At 39.8% G+C, this 20,795-nt stretch overlaps 1 protein-coding gene across 1 annotated transcript in view; it reads right to left on the reverse strand.

Annotated features, from left to right (window-relative positions):
• The window catches only part of TNRC6C (trinucleotide repeat containing adaptor 6C), a 109,177-nt gene that overhangs the window by 15,098 nt on the left and 73,284 nt on the right, over positions 1–20,795 (reverse strand). The window contains 10 exon segments of the mRNA XM_040579594.1: positions 318–549; positions 872–955; positions 2,353–2,475; positions 2,926–3,072; positions 4,337–4,486; positions 11,071–11,216; positions 11,426–11,483; positions 12,106–12,186; positions 13,391–13,557; positions 14,802–15,008. Of these exon segments, the coding sequence (XP_040435528.1) occupies positions 318–549; positions 872–955; positions 2,353–2,475; positions 2,926–3,072; positions 4,337–4,486; positions 11,071–11,216; positions 11,426–11,483; positions 12,106–12,186; positions 13,391–13,557; positions 14,802–15,008 (1,395 nt within the window).

The following is a 20,795-nucleotide window of genomic DNA, read 5'->3' on the forward strand; positions in this document are numbered from 1 at the left end:
GGTGTATTTTACAACGTGACACTGTTAATTTATATTTAGTTCACAAATAGCAACATATGTAGATAGTTAATTAAGCAGATCTTCTGTTCTGGTATTTGTGGGCAGAGCACAGGTCAGCAGATACAGCTTGCCTGAACAACCACCAGGCAGGCATGCGGTACCACAATTTTGTTTTGGCACTTCAGCTTTATTTACTAAATGTATCCTTATTTCTGTATTTGCCATACTGTGGAGCAAAAGATTTAGATGCTGAATTAACAAAATATACTCCCTCTTTCTTTTTCATATGGAACTGCTTTAATGAAGGACACACTTACCAAGAGGGTAAGGAGCAAAGGTGTTCGGTGAAGACTGTTGCTCTTTGGTCTGCAGGTCAGGTAGGCCGGGAGCCTGGGGATGGGGTGAAAAGCTATCCATGGCTGATTTGCCTGCAGAGGGGTGCAAAGATAGATGTGGAGGGGGCGGCTGCTGCTTCATAAGCAGGGCCTGTGCCAGCTGGCGCTGGTGCTGCTGGATCTGCTGCTGCATGTTATTGATTGTACGTGCAACCTGGCAAGAAAAAGAATCAATAAATGCTCAATTGAACAAAAAGACATTAGACTTCTTGTGCCTTTCTCTACAGTGAAATAACACAATAGATTTCTTTACAAATAAAAATTGACTATATTAAGGGTTGAAGAGCTTTCCTCCAACAAATGAATGTTGTGAAATAGCTTTATTGCTCTAGCAGTCTTTCCTTTTCAGTACTCAAGCCATGCACTGATTATTGTGTCTAAGGATGCTTTGGCTGCTTTGGTATAATGTAGCACAATCTCTTTAAGCTATTGAAACCGAACACTAATGGTGAGATTGAACTGGCAGGCAAACCTACTTGCTGCTCCTGTTGTCTCATGGGTCCGGAAACATTACGCTGAGCCTGTAACATCTGCTGCTGGATTTGTAAACGTTGGTACGCCTAGGGGACAGAAAGGCGAGGTCAGAGGTCCTAACATATACAGTAAGCCAAACAAACTTGCTTGAACTCTGGTACACTATTAAACGAAAAAAACAAACATTGGAGTTTTCTGAAAATAGTCAAGGAAGCAAAAGTAACAATCTTGTTACAAATGTATCTTCTAAGTCCAGTGTTTGTTTTTTTTTTTTTGTTTTATCTTAAACCAAAGACATCAATAAAAAACCTGATGAGTAAGTTTGTGAGCATTAAGTAGTTGTTAAAGGAAGGAACCAATATTTTTTTTCTGAAAATATTTTCTGTACATTTATATACATATATATTAAAAAACTGTTACATATTATTTACTATATATGTTATATATATTTTAAAAAGCAGAAATGTAAATAGAAGTTTATAACATTATAAAAACAGGATACATACAAACAGTTATTTTTGGCTTGGCCATTTTGAGTTCTGACAACACTTTGTATTTAACCAGTTGTGCTGCTTTATTGCAGAAAAAAGCCACAAATCTAATGTGGTTAACCAGACAGTAATTTATTTTTTTCAAGGTGTTTCTCTGAAACATGTGAATTTAAACCCCAAAGGATTTCTGTTCAAGTAGCCGGGTACTGTTCAATTAGTACCATGGCATGAGGTCAGTGCTGTACTCCTCAAAACCAGGAAACATAAGCAGAAAGAAACAATAGTATCACTGCTGCTAATGAGAGTTTGACTAGCACATTAAGATCAGCAACGAAACTACATTGTCATCCTCAATATTATGTTTAACCCTAGCAAATACTGATTTACTGTTAGCAGTACCTCTTTTTAAAATATTCTTAAGATCTAATTAAATATTTTCATACACACACACGCGTAGAATTTGCAAATATAGCAAAAGTACACAACTTCTAAAAACCAAGTAGTTATCATCACATGATTGTTTAATATACATTCCATTAGTTATAGGAAATTCACCCTACACTTCATTATTTAGCGAGGCAACCAAAGCGAGTTCTCTGGGTAACTCAGGTGACCAGCCCTGCCAAGATTTCTCTCATTATGTTGCAACATAAATCTCCCAGCTAGTCAATCAGTTGCATACACTGGCATGTAATACACAGATCAGTGCTGTTTGAAAATATACTATGTTACTCATACCAGTAGAAAGACAACTGATTTCTCAGTTCCACTGATCAGCTGTAAATGATAATTATTTCACAAATAACTATTTATAAAGCCTGAGGCAAAACACATGATTGTTTCCTTATAAAGAAACACTACCAAAGAAATCAGCATCTGATTGTTTCAGAGATCTGTCACACCCATTTAAAATTTTAGTTAGCCATTCTCTTATTTTATCTTCAAGCTCTAAATCAGAACTGAAGGCATATTTGCCATGTCTTTTAACTTACCAGCTGCAGCTGATAGAGCTGGTTCAACATCGTCATATGCTGAGGATTATTAATTGGCGAGGTTAACTGTGCAGGGCTGAGACCAATGTTTTTTGCTGCAAACTGCAAAAGCTGTGCTTGAACCTAAGAAAGAGCAGTGTATTAAACATTGTACATCTACTTTTAATGCTGGCAACTGCATAAGCCATTAGTAAGTGTCACAAGGCATCAGCTGAAAAATACTACTAGAACTATCAAAAACTTAACAAGAGGCTCTAATGCAAATCCTAGTAATCATATTCAACCACTCACTTGTAGAAAAAGAGCTGAGAACAAACTCCGCAGCTCTCTACAAACACTACTTTTGCAAAAAGGAACACATGAATGTGCACACACAGATGATGTACAAAATAGACATATGAGACAATCTTACCCGTGTAACATGTTTACAGGCTAGTAAATAAATCAACACAGACACAGCCGGGCAACAGTAGCTGCAAAGCCTCAGGAGCATGACAGAATGCATATGGAGGAGAGTGCGTATGGAAGAGTTCCAGGGAAAGGGAAAACTCATGAGTGGAAGTGTCATCTAACCTGAGGGGATAGAAACTGAGGCACTTGAGCACGAAGACTAGGCTGGGATGAATTAAGAGGTTGCACTGGCGGTTGCTGCGGCTGTTGCATGGTCCTGGCTTGTGCTGCTCCGCTATTGCCAAACATACCCAGATTGCCACTCGGTATCTACAGCAGGACGAGAGAGACATTGGCATTTAAAGACATCACTCAACATACAACCTGGAAGTTACTTATCTGTGCAGACTTTATCCTCAGTGATTATGACGGGCATGGACAAAGAAACCAGCACATACAGGCTACACCGACAGTCAGGTTTAGAATCAGGCATGGCAAGATTGCCATGTACCAAACATCCCAAACCTCTAAATCTTTGTACAGATGCCTGAGCAAAAGGTAAGCTGAAGCTGAAGGTGGCTTTTATACGGATGCATGACCCTAGATGGTCACAAGATGAACAATGAAAAGTACTTGCCAAAAATGTTTGTATTTCTGTAGCAAGGGAGAGGAGAATGCAGTCATTAAGCTCAAACCATCGCAATCCTTAAATTAGGCAGTTTTTATATTTAGTCATTTTACAAAGCTACTGATAATAGACATGGTATTAGTGCAGTCTCCACTTTTGAAAGATATGCTTAATGGGATCTAAGTGCTGGACAAGTATTGCCTTCAGGAACCTAACTTTCAAAGAGCATATGCAACAAAAGCCGCCATAGAATGAGAGACAGTTTTTCTGTGTTGCTATTTCTTATCTTTGGTGGAACTTTCAATTTATATGGCAAAAGTAACTTTTTCATAATCAACAGTAGTTTACGGCCTCTCAGTCCTGTGGTGTTTATCCATCTTCCCCTCCACCACTTTTCCTTGTCTTTCCCTTTCACCATGTTCTATGCAGGGGCCAAAACACCCCTCTGGCCGTACTGCTCTACGTGACCAGAGGTACTAGAAGCAGGGTTTCCTTTCACCACCTGTCAAAGCAATGAGCTGTCTTGATACTGACAGCAGGAATAAAAAAGCCCCCATCACTCCTCACCCATCTCATCACTGAATAATTATGCCAGCCAGGAAAGACGAATTAGAGCCATGTCTCTGCCTTAGAGTCTGTGACAATTAGCAATGCCTCAAAGAAAAAAACCTCACATCAATCAAGGCACAGCTATATCAGGGTTCAGTGGTATAAATCCGTAACGCTACAGTCTCTTTTCAATGGATGCATGTAATTAGCAGGCTAATTACAACTAAGCAGTTGGTTTATGTCCTACGATGTGAAACGCTTACACAGAAGGTAGTTTCTCCGCTGGTGTTTCACATGAACAAAGATGCTGCACACACTTTCAGTTTAAAGCACTGTTTTCCCCAGGGAAGTGATGGGCACTAGCAGCGAGTCCAAGAGAGCTGAAATTCAACTTGGGATCTCCCCCAGCCGCCTTACCTGTCTAGAAGAATTCAAGTTTTGCATGCCCAGCCCTGAGGCAATCCCGCCCAGGGTCTGATTAGGGAGTGCACTGTTTGAAAGGGGGAGCTTCAGGCTTGGTGAAGGCAAAAATGGTGAAGTAGTGGGCTCTTCCACTAGGCCGCCATCCTGATTGGAGAAAGAAAGGGTGAGCTGTGTGCGGCGCCCAGAGGCAGGCAGCGCACAGAGTGTCCCATGGAAATATAAAAGAGCATGGAGGAGCAAAAAAATTAAAAAAAAAAAAAAAGGTATGGATAACAAGGAATGAAAAGTATGGAGGGAAGGGAGAAGAAAGAGAGAAATAGGATTAAGGTACTGTTTTTCTTTACTTCGTTGCACTTAATCCACAAACGCACAGTCACCCTCACCCACCTCTCCAAAAGGAGAGGAGGGATTCTAGCAACTGGTTGCAGAGCTATCATGTGGCCATCGCCGCCTTCCCCCTTAGATTTTCTCCTCTCTTCTCCACCAGAGTGAAAGGTGGAAAGGGAAGAGGCCCAGCACATTTCAGGGAAGTCCGTTAGCCTGGTAAAGTCTCCAGAGCAGAGCACAGACAGACAACATGCTGCTTTTGCTAACCCAGCACCTGGGAAAGGCCAGATCAGCTTATTTGACGCCAGTCTGTATTTGGTTCCACATTATAGCTCTGCTCTTAAAAAAGCATTTTTGCATTAATCCCCTTTCCTAACTGAGACATATGAGCCTCTTTTAATATTCACATAGTGCTGAGTTATTATTACCCACTATGAAACATTACACTCTTAACGTACCCGATGAACACAAAAACACTTACAACCAATAATGACAGTGCTGTCTATATAGCCTTCTTAGGAAAGCGATTAAGATGCTGCCTGAACATCCCCCAGGAGGAGGCAGATTTTAGGAAGACATAAGGATCCCCCTCCAATAACTGGGCTGTAAGGAGCCATGGCTTAACATAGATACGATGCACAGAAGGCAGCCCCCATGGGAGGCAAACAGTAAGTCAGAAAATAAAATAAATCATATAATCCCCAATCAAACAGGTAGATATCTAGCTAGTATTACAGTGGGGTACCAAGTTCTATCTCAAACTGCTTTGATGTCTGGGAAGCCTGCGGCTAGCATGATCAAATAACACTGTGTACAAAGTAGAGCTCCAAAACCAGGCAGAGTGAAAAATCTTTAATTTGCAATGTGCTGGACTGGTGTTTTTCAGGCAATATATTCATTGCAAAGAAAGGCTTTTAAATAGGTGAGGAGCTAGGTTATTTCAGCCAATAAAGTCAATGCTCGAGAAGATTGTGAGATACTGATAAACCATCTCTGTTAAAAAAGCAGCGCGGTCTGCTAACCAGATACCCAAACAAATGACCTAACGCAGCAAGCACGCTTGGTAAATTTTACGTTCTAAGTTAATCCTGAAAAATGCATTTTCAACAGCTCTCCTTTGATGCAAAGAAAAAGTTTCTTTGCTATCAGGCAAAGTGACACTTGACATGCTATCTGACTATCCTGAGGGGGACACTGAAATTTTCTAATGATATCCCCAAGGCCTTGCAGCTCAAGATATTTTACATTCTACTGGACATCAGTCACACTCCACAAACAACTGCAGCTTGCATGACAGTAACAGGTTCAAGGATTTCTCCTCAGATCACAGACATATGTTTACAATTCTACCCTTCCCCCTTTAAAGTGAAAATAATTTCAAGCTTCGTGCGTGCTCTCTCCTTCAGATGCCATTATTTCCTATGTGAACAGACTTATTGACCATGAAAGACCAACGCAATCCCTCCCTGCCCCAAAATTTATTCCAGTCTTGTCTCATTGACTTTTTTTTTTTTCTCTCATTTTGGAAATAGGCAGTGCAAGGGACAGTGGAGGACAAGCCACACTGAAGACTCAGACAACTAATTTCCAGAAGAGGCGGGCTAATGCTGCCAGGCCACCTTCACAAGTGTGTTCCTTGGCTGAACTGCAGCAAATGTCTTTTGTAGCAAGTTGATATCACATTGTTCACCTTCACTTTGATCTTTTTTTTTTTTTTTTTTTTAATTTGAACTTCTCCTAAGGTGCCCACTGTGCTGCATAGATCTGTGCTCTAGAAGTGGAACTAAAAGCAATTCATTCAACAAAGTATTTTAGTCTGTCAACATAAAGTACTCATCAGTCATTCTCAACCTCGACCAGGTGGTACCTTTACTGCTTACAATGGTTTGTGACCCATTATTTTTCAGGCTCCTTTCTGTAATAATTATTTCCTGAAGAACAATCTTTTCTACCTAACCTTTCCTCTTCAGTGATTTTCTTACAAATTTATGTTACATTTCTCCCTCAGGTTAATCAATTAAATAAGCCCCCTACACATCTGAATCATCAAAATCATGCTCGATCCAGCACTGCTTTTAACTTTTTTGAAGCTACTTGACACAACTGTAAAATCCTACCAGTAGTAGTATTTCCTTCTACAGTTACCCAATGCAAAGCACCAGACTGGTGCGCCACAGTGATTACTTCTAGACATTTGGAAGTCTTTCACAATAGTCTCATGTACCAAACATGACAGAATGGAAGCAGCCTTACTCAAAGATTTTTTAGCCTTGTGAGATATGGACAATTTAGCAGAGGATTTCTGGGCACTTTGGCAGTCACCTGCCAACAACGGCCACATCATGAATCAAAATGTCCCAACAGACAGATGTGAGAGTGATGAATTTGCCAGAGGTCTTTATAGAAAGTCTGCTACAGAAGCAGTTAGTAGAAAATACTTATTAATAACTTCTTAAAACAGGAAAAACACTCTTCTGAAAGAGGAAGTATTAAAATCTCACCTCAAAGTAAGTTCTCTTCAAATCTGACAGGAGTTAGTACAGGCAAAAGAAACTTGCAGGAAATGCAATACTCAAAACCATAGACACAATTAATATTTTAATTTTGAAAACATGGGAATATGAAAGAGGTTTCAAAATTTTGATTTTGATTTGGATCATAGGAAGCAGAGATGGAGGAAAGAAGAATTTTAAAGTCAACCTTAAAATTCTAGTGATGGTCATCACCTAATTGCAAGGCCTATGAAAGCATAGCGATAAAAAAAAAAAAAACATTCGTTATGGCAAAGAAAAAACAATCACACTCACCAGAGACAACTGGGATCAGAATGTGAAGGATAAGTTTGAAAAAGCCCAACATACAGTACATTCGAATTAGAAACCAGGAAAATGCCTAGTCAGAATGATTTTTGGAAGAATGTGACTGCAGCCAACAGGCATCAAGGCTTGTAGACCTGAATTTCTCAACAGTAGAGAGGAAGAGCTGATCAGTGAATAAGAGTAGTGAAAAGGAGACTTAACTTGCAAGGTGAGCATTTCACAGTCTCCTACATGCTTAATAATTTGGGGGAAAGTTTGGAAGCAGCATAAGGGCAAAGGAAGATGGGACTCTGCTGGCAGTATGGGAGAAGGCATAAAAAACCCAAAGACGGAGAAGAGCAGGAAGGAAAATGAGTCTGCTGTGGAACTGACAGAACCTTCAGAGAAGGAAAAGCTGAGCCAGTGCCAAAGCAGGCTGATGTTACTTCTCTTCAGAGACCTGACCTGACTTTTGATCACATACGTCTAATACAATGGTCAGGAGTTAAACACTTGCATCTGACTATGCTAAAAAACTAAGTGATGCCTCTGTATGGTTCAAGATTTTCCAAGTTCCAAGGTGGTCAGTGCAGATCGGCAAACCACCATGTTTTTCTTCAGAGCTTAGAAGATCACTCGACAGGCGCAGTGAGAATACGCACCAGACTTGATCCCCAGTACTCAGGTGTGGTACCCAAGCCAAATCCCTACACTTTTCAAGAAAAGTTCCTTTGAAGCATTCCTGGCTTATTTCTGGTATTTTTAAGGACACTTCAAGGAAAAATCTTACATGCTTTTCTTACAAATTTGGTGGCTCCAGAAGACATCAGGTAACATCTTCAAGCAAACCTGATACCTAAGTACAGCATGCTCGCCACCAAGTATAAGATAATGTGGTTGAGATCACGTATCAGGGTACTGCTAGGCTGGATCTTTATTTCCTCAAAGCCATTGGATTTTCTCCCTTCTCCTTTTATGGTGCTACAGGGCAAGATAACATCCTGAAAAATAATAAATTCACAAAGCACTGAGTGCCAAAGATTGACTCAGTGTAACACAGAATGAAGAGTATCTGCAGCAAGTGTTGAGGAGCAAGTGAAAGCAAACATTCAAAGGTGAAGCTTAGCTGCGCAGACCGCTACTAATCCAGAGAGAACAGGGAATTCAGTAGGTTCAGAAGCAAATGTCAGGGCTGGAAATTCTCTCTCCTCAAATACATAAGGTTAAAAAAAAAAAAAAAGTAAGTGCTGGCTTTACCTGTCAGAGAAAATGCAGGAGAAAACTCATGGGAATCTCAGCTCAGGTGAGCTGAGAGAATCAGCTGCGGAAGAGTGGCAGCAATGAGCACACTAACCCATCCTACAATTTCAGGAAGAGGAAGCTCACATAACTTACTGATGACTCAAAGCCAAGCAAAATGGTAACGACTTGTTATAAGACAATAAGTAAAATAGGGAACATCGGCTGGAGCACTTTGGGCAGCTGTGCTGAGAGCCTGTTAACCAACTAAGGGTGACCTGAGCAGAAAGCAAGACAGCTCCAGGCTCGTGCTCTGAAATAGTACCTCAAAGGGCAAAAAATGTTTTGGAGAAGAGGAGTTGCTCTAGTAGCATGAGCCATAAATCTGGAAAGAATTTCTTCGGAAAAAGCTATCTATTATTAGACTAGAAACTATATTTAATTCACTTCACAAGTTGCTCAACATCCTGATAAACTAACAAATATCTAGATTAGGATTACTCCCTTTGTTAATAACAAAGTCACTGTGATAGATTATTCCCGGGCTGACAGCTTTTACTTGCTGTATGAATATTAATGACTTTAGTACTCCCTTCTCAATAGTTGTGGTTAACATGTTTCCATAGTTATGCATCATGCTGCACATAATGCACCTCTCTGGCAGTAATTTTACTGCTCAAGATACGGTCACCCTAGAAAAGACAAGGTGAACTGGCACACATGTATGGATTTTGTGATCTTCATCAGGAAAGAGATCTTTCAATTAACATATTCATTAAAGTTTGCCATAAGCATACCAATTTGCCATAGTTAAGAATGAACTTTACAAGACAGGAAGAGAAAAAGAAGGAAGAAGAGCCAGGCTGAGCCTTACATTGCAGAAAATACATCATCGGTTTGGTTTGGTTTAGGGAGCAACAAACATAATGGATACCACATCACTTCGATATAAATAGACAGCCCAGAAAGAACAAATGTTATTATCCCGCCAAAAGCAGAAAAGCAGTTTTCCAGTATATAATCTTTGTGGGAAACTGGCACGACATTAGACTACAATGCACTGTGGCAGAAGTTGAACCATCACAAAAAATTTTGATATGTAAGAACATAAGAAAATTTTATCTAGATGCTAATTTTTCCTTATTAATATAAATACTCCATACTTATGTACGATGCATTTGTCATGAGTCAAATTAACTTTACAGTTTGCATCGTACCAGCACTAAATTTCAGCATGCTTTTTAGACTGTATGAAAGCAGAAAGAGCAATAGTTGCATCAAAAGGTGAGTGTTTATCAGATGTCCTAGCACAGTGCCACGCTCATTTCCTTAGCGCAACACCTGGGAATCCATCACAACACAAGCCATAACTTTAAGGATAATGCTATAGTTAAGAATGTAAGAGAACACAGGGTGGAGGGACTGGAAAGATAACCATTATTCAGAGTTGAGAAACTTTTTAAAACAGACCCTGTAAACAGCTTATGTAAAAGGAATTGGATTCAGCAGTTTCTGAAAACTACCAATTTCTGCATTCAGAAACCACCCCCTACCCCCCATCTTTATGAACATTTTAAATAAACCGTAGAATAACGAATGGTACCAAAGATTGTTCTTTCCTTATTAAAAAAATTTCGGGGGGATTTCAAAGTGATTTGGCAGGTCTCTTTGTAAGACTTTCTGTCAGGTTGCAAATCTTGTTTCCTACCGAGGATCTGGCTCCGCTTTTCCCTATACTTTTTTTTTAGTCACTTTGAATCTTGGACACCATGATGTACTTCTGGAGCTTTCTCTTCAGTCATTAAACGGTGCTGGTAAATTTGTCATACGTGATCGCAGAAAAGGAAGCTCATCGGAGAAGCTTTTTATGATTGTGCATGTCTGCTCTTTGACTTAAAAATACCTCAGCTCCTCAGTCCTATTTAAGTAGTGAACTTTCACCGAAATCTAGAAGGAGCTCAAAACTGAAACAGCAATTAGGAGCCTAATTCTTCAAGATTTTGGCCTTGGTCCTGCCTGATCGCTAATGTGGGCAAGGACTCTTACAGAGGGAAAGGTTTTCTGTGCTCCGTTTCTTTGTTTTTCCCGTTTCTAGTTCCATTGCATTACTGATTCTTTAGTTTTCAAGTGTAACACTGGGGATAATTGTTGCTTATTTCTAGGTGGAAATTACATCACCGGTCCTTTCCACAAGGACTAAATTCCCCACAAGATTAAAAAAAGAGAAGAAAAGGAATAAAACACAGTATATAATTATCTATCACATTTCCCTCTACAGCTTTCTAAACAGACAGTGGAAACTACAATATTTCTATACTGTGCACAGTTTTGACCTGTAAACCCCATACGTATTTCTGAACTTACCTTGTCAAGGAAGGTGGGGCGGTCCATGGAAGACTCTTTGGAGATCGGTGGTGGGCGGCAGCCAAGGGGTTTGGTGACCATTCCATTATAGTCGGTCACTCCCATTCCACGCTTGTCCATTTCCACCTTCTTTTCCAGCAGAGCACCTTCACAGAACGGGGAAATATATTGAAAAAAGTGATGCAAAGACAGTGAATTTGCCAACAGTAGTTCAGAGAAGTAGATCTTGCTTGCAAAAGCAAAAGGAAGAAAATAAATATTGTCCGATTGATCTGGATAAGATCAAACTCTCAGAATCATGAATGGTTCCTGTGTGGCTTTAAAGAAACAAATAATTAGTTACACAGATACTTACTCATGGCCTGATCGAGATTCATATTGTTGCTCTTCAAGGCCTCTTCCGCTGGCTCTCTCTGTCAAAAAAGACAAATCGTGTTAGGAGAAAAAGTAATCGTGCTTACATGATTTCAAAACAAACTGAGAAAACATGCATTTCTCTTAAGTACTGAATTTAATATTTACTCAGTGGCACAAACAGTGTCTGGGCACATCTTTTTCTGCTTTTAGCAATTCTCACAATTCAGTTAGTTTCAGTTTGTCAACTAAGTGCCAGTTCTACAAGACCAAATCAGATTGTTCCATTTAAATGTCTTCCTGTTTTCTGTGGACAACTTAAGTATGACTAAGACATGCTTTTCTCTAAAGAAGCCCCAGCTATACTCCAATTTCACCTGTTTAGTAAGAAAAAGGGAATAAGAGTGGAATTATTACTGAAGTTCACAGTAACGCCTGTTCTTATGAAACTCTGAACTTCAAAAGATCTATAAAGGTCATCATGCTAACCGTATCATTGAGCAATCCCAGAGAGCACCTTACTAGCTTATGGCCGATTTCTGAGATTAATGTCTAAATGCCGGTAACAGAACTCCTTCCTGGCCTGAGGAGGAAACTGAAGACACTTTTTGTAGCTACAGTCTAAAACACCAAAAGTCAGAACAGAACTAGCCACAGGTGCCAGCTATGAACACTACTCACAGGGAAGCCCATGTCTGTGAGCTGTTTTATCAGACGGTTCATGATCCAGGCCTCATCTTGCTTGCTAGATGTCTTCATGCCCTTAGTAAACAAACGGGAGATTCCATTAATGGGCTGGTTCCCATACTCACACTAGTGAGTAAAATACATGGTGAGTTTTTCGTGTTAATAATACATGCTACTGAAAGATGGATTAGTACGTTAATTTAGAAAGTATTGAAGAACCCTCCGGATCAATGTAACTACAATTCTCTTCCCCCACAAAGTGTACAAATTTTATCTCAGCTGAATAGGTGTTCAGTGTACTATTTAGTATTTGATTTGCTGACCACTGAATTAAAACCACCTTTGAATTTACGTATTTCATTTTAAACCTTGGCAGAAAAACATAATCAAATAAAAGTTTCTGAAATAGTACAACACTTCCTGAAAAACATTCCCAAAACCAAGTTTGCAACCTTGAAGTTAAGAATGTTACTCAGTGTATTTTCTTAAAAACAAACAAGAGCGTCTAGATAAACACCTTTAAAAGATCTCTGTGCAGCTTTTCTATCACAAAATCCTTAAGAAGTCTCTTCCTTTCAGTTCTCCAGAAAGTACCAAGGGACAAGCGTGGATTTGTTTTGGGCTGCGGACAGTACAAGAAACAACCATACTTGATCAAATCACTGGCCTAACTGTTGGCTAATGGAATAACAAACAAACTGGCTAAATGCATTCCCAATTCCTTTAAATTACAGCCTGGCCTTGTCCTGAAACAGAGACTGTGCAACAGAAAGCTTCTTAACATCATTCTCTATGTTCTCGGTTGAGTGTGGCATTAAAACAAGTTTGCTTTGTTCTCATACCAGTACACACCTTACAATTATCTGTCTGTTCCTCGATAATAGGAAATAGGCATTTTATGTCGAACCATTTCACCACAAACTACTATTTGCTTTTCTACCACCACGGGAAGTGTCTGAACGCCCCCTTAACACCTCTTCTGTTAACACATTATCATTTCTTCAGAATACATGGAAGTTTATAGAACTTAGAGAAAACAAAAGCAACAACAACAAAATTCCCAAAGCACCTGACATGCTTGAAGTCAAAGATCTCCCATTTACCCCTGGAAACCAGGTAGGCTGTACTTGAACCACTGTAGTGGCAAGCTGTGTTAGCGTTCAGGTGTCAGGGGTCTGTTTTAAGAGGTCAGATGTAAAGCAACAGAAAATTTGCGACACCTTAATTCTAGAAATGTTATACTAATTCCACTCTTTTCTAGAGAGTATCTTTGTCTTACCTTTTGAAGTCCTTTCTTCGGGGCGTTCCCCCAGGAATTACAGGAGGAGCTGCTCTCTTGTGAAGCAGTATTATTCCACATATCTCCTTCTTCATCTTCCCACTGACTAGTACTGAGATTCACTTCATCCCCACCACCGCCCCAGCCTTCTTGCATAGATTTTGAAGCTGGAGGAGGGAAAGCAAAGAGGAAGGAAAAAACCCCTTTATTCAATTTCCTGCAAATTTCACAGAAATATCCTTTTACACCATATCCATTATGCGAACATTGGATTATTTTCAAGAGATACAGAGGTTCATCAAGTAGCTCAATCGGCATTAAATTATAAGGATGCCTTCCTTGAAGTGAGCAAAAAAGAAAAAGTTCTTTAAATACTTTACAGAAGAAAAAGCTCAGCAGCAGCAAGTCTTGCTTTTTTCTGAACAAGTAAGTTCTGTGGTCATGGTCATTCCAGTCTCCTAGGAACAAGGAACCAACAGTACTGACCACACACTTAAGTGCTATTTTGTTTTCAATGAATCGCACCATTTTAGCTGCCACATTCTTCCGATGAACAAAACCAAATTTTGAGGTTATTAATGGTCAGAAACTCACTCTCATCTCAGAACTATGGAATCTGAAAGGAGCATGTGGGCTGCAGGGAATACTTTACATTCAGTGACAAGGTTGTGTCACATCGCTCCGTTTTATTCTTTTTACTGTTTAAAGCTGGGATTGCTCACCTTAAGAACTCACCCGTCTTTTCAGGCTCTCTGGGTATTCTAACGATCCCCCAGTACAGTATTTTGCAAGAGTGAAACTTAAAAGACTTCCACGGTGAAAACAGAAGTCTAAAACAAGTACTGTAGCCTTCAAGGCATTTAGAGATGATTTTTATCAATTAGTTAGGAATTGTGAAGCAGTAATAAGTAGTTCGGGATGTTCCTGAACCTGTGAACAGTTTTAATAGCTGAAGAAAATATCCACTCCCGCAGTTTAACCAGATAGTGAGGTTAGGACTAGTCGTTCTCATGTGTTGCTTTTCCTATGAGAATGAATCCTATCTTGACTGAGCTCAGTTGCTTCTCATACCCAAACAGGTTCCTTTCAGACACCTAGGGATAACTACTATTCACGTTCTTCTGCAGTTTCAGTTTCCTGCATCTCTACTATACCACTTTCAAGGTACACAAAACTACTCTAAAGAATACCTTTAAATTTACTGGATCGATGCAGTATGTTCCTAATTTTGTATGATTTGGTATCTGGACTATCAATGTTCTGAGACAGCTGATGCAGTTTGGAGAATACTAAGACAACCTCCACCTTAAAACGCACAGAAACCCAGAAGTGCTGTTTAAAACTAGGGTCAGAACAAACACGTTTGGCTTTTCTCCCCTACCTCTTGTGACAGTAACATGCATGCACGTACCTGGTTTGCACAGTGCTGGGGCAGCAGCTGGAGCATTTGTTCTTCCATATGTCCCTGCAGACTCGGCAGGATTATCTCCCCACCCTGTACCACTGCTGGGGGGTTTCCCCCATGCTGAAGTGCCATTATCAACTGCAGCAGAAGGGGATGACGGCTCTCCCCAAGAAGCTTCATTCTTTGTGTGGACAGTAGGCATTTCTCCCCAGCCTGCTGAAGCAAAGGGAAAAAAAGAACAGTGACGAGAAGAAAGGTTTCTTTGGTCAATAATTTCAAAGATGGACATTTTATTAAAGTGTTTGTCTGGAAAGAGCATGAACCAGTAAGTAAACACAGTCATTCTAATTAAGCATATAAAAGAAAACCCTTTGATTTGGTTTCAAAAGTCTTTTTCTTCGTTGAATAGTAATGCCAAGTTGTCAAGACAGAAAGAGTATTTGTTAACATAGCCGGGAGCAGCCAGGCTGCCAGGGGAGTCCCCAGCCCTGGTCCCAGGGGAGCGGCTGCTGACACAGTGACTTCTCGGAGCAGAGCAAGCAGGGCTGGGGGGCACACGCAGCAGCACTGGCATGCAGGAGACCGGGACCCACACCTGAGCTGGGCCTTGCTTCACCAAAAGATTTCATGCTATTTTAATTCATTTTAACCATTTAAAAACCACAAAATCTCCTTTCTCATGCCCCACAAGTAAGGTGATATTTGTTAGATTATATATGTTGTATGCATTCCTGAAAGCTTTCATTACAGCTCACGTTTGACATGTTCCCTATGTACCTCTTCATCACTGAGCCTCTGTTACAATACCTGATTTTTAAGGAGAACTAGACAAGACTGCAATTAGAATCTATAGTCAAATCATGAGGAACAGCAGGTATAAGACATTTGTTTTCCTACAGAGTATTATTTTAACTCACTGAAAGACGTAAGCTACTACACAGAAACGGTCTTAGCTTGGCTTGAACGTAATGCGCTTAAATCCGTATGACACTGATTTTAGCACTGAAGTTGAACGTGCCAGGAACAGCCACAGAGCTTCTGAGTCCTAAAAAGCAACACTGACCAACACAGCAAAAGTGTAAATTGAATTTAAAACAAATATTAACTCTTTAAAAAGCTTTTTTCTGAAGAGACAGATTTGGATCATAGGTGGAGTTAGAGGAACTTTAAAAAATATACAAAAGAGACAGACACGTAACAGGCAAGAAAACAAGGTTTTTACATATAACTGACATTAACCTATTTTTCTACAATTATCACAAAAAGCATTCCATTACATGACAACAGAGATCTCAACCAGCACTGCAGAATTCAGTCTGCTTAAAACTTCCACTGTTAATTAGGCTACTAATTCAGGAAGTTGTTCTCTTTTCATTGGAGATGAGTATTATCATGTCTGGGTATTTTATAATTATAAGGACCAGATGCCCACTTTGCTGCAGCATTATTCCTTTTTCTGTTCCCCAACGATACCTGTAAAAATACTCTGGAAAAGTTTCAAAGAGCAGAAACGTAACATTTTTACACAGTCTGACACCTAGAGTAGGCAGACAAGGGCATGGAAGTTGCCACAAAAGAACATTATTTAAGAGTACCTTGAAATACATTAAACTAACTAAGCAACAGAGTTTCACTGAGCAACAAGTCTTTGCATAACTTACTGATTTCAACAGAATTTATGTTACCAGAAACGGCAGCCAACATACATTGTCAGTAATAACTCAAATGTTAGCTAGCAGGAAAAAACAAAATCCTTTCAAATAGATGGGCTCCTATCTGTTCACTGCTCCAGTGTTACCGTATTACGTATTTATTTTAGGCTCTATTTCTTAAAGCAACTGCTGTTCTCCCTGACACTGACAAATGTGCACAGGACATAAACCACATCCAAACTAAGCCTACATGTTCAGGAACACGTAGCTTAATAAAGCTCCCTTACTACCAGCAAGATTCATTGTGTTTTAAAACAAACTCCTGAAACAGCCCACGATTTCACTGTTTCAATAAAGTGATCTCCATTTGAAACAAAAATACTGTGTTCTAAGCTCTACCAACATACCTTAAATTTCTGGTTATTTTAAAGTGTATACAGAGGACAAACGCACAGACACGCACATGTAAGTATATAAACGAACTTCTACTCAACGTGACAACTTCCTTGGCATTGCACCTAAAATACTTATTCAAGCTTATTGCTTGCATCTTTGAGGAATTTTATTTAAGGAATACTTTATTTGAATTTCTGCCTCAATACTCAGGAGGCAACCTTGTCAGACAACTGCGTGCATTTAATCATACTGGCATCTGAAAAAGATTAACTGCAGGCAAATGAAACGGAAACCAAAACATCTCTAAAGCACTAACTAGAATACAAATAGAGAGTGTGCTGAATATCAGTATTTCCCTGAGTTCACGCAACCTAGATGGGAAACTCCAGTAATTTAATTTATATGAAATCAACCTTAAAATACAATTCATATACTGAAAAGGCAAAGCGTGCTACACTGTAGAATAAAACCTCAAAAGAACTGGTCTTTCTGTTGCTCTTTACTATAAATTCAACAACATTTGATGTGTAATGTTCAAGTTATTTTGAGTTAATGCTTTAAATGAGCTGAGCAGTAAATAATACGGGATTACAAATAATGAGGGAGCCAGTCTTTATTAGTAGAGAATACCTGCAAGTACATAAAAGCAAACAAAATGCATCAACTAAAAGTTTACAAAACTATGAAATTAAGTGCAGGGTATTAGTAAATAAAACCTGAAGGCTGCTGGAGAAGTAACCTGTATGTAAATTCCAGAGTATTACTCAATTACAAACTTCTTTCCCCCTCTGTGTTAAGTCCCTGCTGTCTTAAGGTCACTGTCTGTGCTTTGTTTTTGTGTCTCCATGTGACTCTGGTTTAGACACATAAAGGTGGAAAAATTACACTTCTGAATGAATGAGGTAAAATTCTACAGGTGAAAGAAGAAATTTTGTATTCTCCAAAGGACTCCCTTTTTAAAATAAGGTTTTTCCTCAATTTGTAAAACAACCCAGTACGCTACATATTTGAAGCGGACAGGTGGATTGTTAGTTCCAAGAGCCTGTAGTCCCCACAGCTTACCTCCGCTGGCGTGATGCTTCCCAGCACTATCCTGCACCTCGCCATAAAGGCAGCTCTCAAACAGCGTTACAATGAATTGGACAAACTCGAGAAGCTATTTTTAAGTTCCTTCACACAGCTGTTTGAACGAAAAACACCTTCAGAGTGGTCTCAAAATCCGAACCTGTCCAACATTTTGAAAAATTGCGCTCAGAGAAAACTTACTATTTTCTTTATGAAAATAATATGCATTTAAGCTTTCCTGAGAAAAAGCTTCATGCCTTAAGAACCACCCAGATCTGCATGAACGTTGTTTTGCAACAGAATGAGCTCCATTAAAGGGTTCCTTGGCAAGAAAGTCAGTTTTTAATAGTGAAGTTTTTAAACACTGTTAGAATGGCAAGAAACAAAAAGATCACAGTGAGTAATAAACATGGACACATTGGCAGAGCTTTGTTTTATAGAAATAAAAACATAATTAACATTGGGCCACAGCCAACAGGAAATCCTCAAGGGAAAGTGAAATGTTAACTAAGCTGTGGCAGGATGCAGTTGTTTTCCCTCAAAATAACCCTATAGGCATTTGGATGGCAGAAATTGTTTTCCTTGAAGTTGTTTGGTCCATGATAAATACCAGAGAGTATAACTACAGTAAAGGCCCAAAATATTAGAACCTTATGTAGATGAAAAAGGAATAAACTAGGTAGAAAAGAGATTGTTTACTAGTCACTAGTTTGTGTGCTAATAATAGAAAAGAAATAAGCTGAGGGGTAGAGAGTGTGTGTGTGTAAAAGGGAGGGTTAAATATATTTAAATCACCTGTAACCCTTAACCTTTCAAGTCTTCATTTTCTGGAGGGTATTCCAGCTCGCGTGGCGGAGCTCCTACCTTCCTTACTTTGCTCAGCATTAGGGAAGCTCTCATTTGGCTTTCAGCAACGAGATCAACCTTCTGTGAACACAGAGGGCAGGTTTCTCAGGACCACCGGGCTGTCCCTCAGAACCTGGGCTGTTGGAGGGCTGAGCACCCACTATGAAGTTTTAGGTTTGCCCATGAGCATCCTAAGGGACCTCAAAGCTGATCTGGTTACAAATCCATTAGGATGAAAGTTCCGAGTAAGGATAAACGCATCACTTGTGTTCTCTGTTTCACATAAATTACATGCTATGAATGACACACAAGTTGTCACTGGGATAATGGCACAGGATTATAGAAGGAACAGAGAGATGTTAAGAGCTTTCAGAATTTAGACCTAGTTCAGTTTTTTAAAACTTGAGCTCCTTGCTCTCTAGGAACCACAAAGATCTTAATTTTCAACCTAAGATCTCCCTGGGGAAGCTGACATCTTTTGTTGTCTCTTCTTAGTTGGAGAGTGGGTGGTTGGAACCCTGCCAGGCTCCACCTACCTAATGGGAACAGGAAAGCATCAAGCCCACTGCCCAGCATTTGGAGTGGAGGAAGGATCTGCTGCTGTCTGGGATCCAAGGGATCTAAAAGAATCTCTCTTTTAACCATCCCTGTTTGCAAAAGCTTTTCTCACTTCTTCCTCCCCAAGTGCTAGTAAGAATTATGCACAATAATTTATCTAAATTAAAACCACTAGTTTTCTGCTTGTCTTTTTAAGTAACTCACCAGCAATTTGGGAGGAAGCTCCTATAACCAGAATGGACAACTTTTATCACATTATCTATCTGTGCCTGCCCCCCTGCCCCCCCCCCCCCCCCCTTTTTTATTGCAATAGAAACTCCTTAGAGCATTACGCATTTTCATCAAGCACGTACCAACATCTGCTTCCCATCAATAGCTTTTAAGTTCTGTATTCAAAGAATTTTGAGAACTTCTGGGAATGGGTGACAACTTGAATTACAAGACTGCAACTTGGCCTCTATTTCTAAACTAATGTAGTATAAACTTAAAACCCAAAAGGGACTGCTGCTCCTTTGCAAACAGCTAGCTAGTGCTGTACAGCAAAATTAAGTTCCCACTTGTTTACTTTCAGGATGCGTGACTCTACCATCTTACAGATACCCCACGCTTTCCTGCTTACACAGGAACAGAATCCACAATTCCTTATTCGTGGTATTTCCTGAGTAACAGGGAATCATAAAAATGATTGGCAAAGCACATCGTGACCCATGCATAAGATGAACTGCCAGTGGTAACTACTTAGTCTGAGTGTTGTAAGGTTTTAGATAAGCACTTAACCTGTACCCTGTGGCACAGCCTTTAATTATACAATCATGTGTTGCATGGAAATATTGTATGTGGAAAAGGACCATTGTTGGGTGAAATTCGGTTGTGGATTACAGAAGTCTCCCGGCTACAGGATTCTTGCCTCCCTTACTGCAGAGGCTGGAAACGCACAGCCAATGGGACAGGGAATAGAGAAGGAAAAATAAGGTTAAACAGCACGACAACAAACTGCAAGCCCATGTCTGTGTCATAGGAAAGCCAGTTCTTCTTGCTTCTCGTCTTTTAGCTATCCCCAGATGGGGCATGATCTGTAGATGCTTTAAGTCTGTGTAAATTCCCACAAAACCCAACAGATATTGTTCTACGGCTGCAATGTGCTATATGCAATTTTAAAAATAGGTCTGCACTCTGAATGGGGAAGCTAATAGGGTCATTTTAAATTACATTTTTTGCTCTCTCTCTCTCTCTCTGTAAGATAAGCACAAGAGCAGCCCCTCTCAGGCACAATCAAAAGTAAAGATGGGCATAACACATGAAGACATGGGGGACTGCTCCTCGTTTCCATTTGCAGACTAGACAATAAACCTTCAAAGTGTTTCCATGTGTGGCCTTTTAATCTGTACCTATGCACACAGTTTAAGCATACGTAAGCAAATATACACAAAAGGCCTAACTTATGCCCTCAATAACTCGATCTAAATTTAGTATCAGAACTGTA

This window comes from Falco naumanni, chromosome 1 (genome assembly GCF_017639655.2).
Source record: "Falco naumanni isolate bFalNau1 chromosome 1, bFalNau1.pat, whole genome shotgun sequence".
Lineage (NCBI taxonomy): Eukaryota > Metazoa > Chordata > Aves > Falconiformes > Falconidae > Falco > Falco naumanni.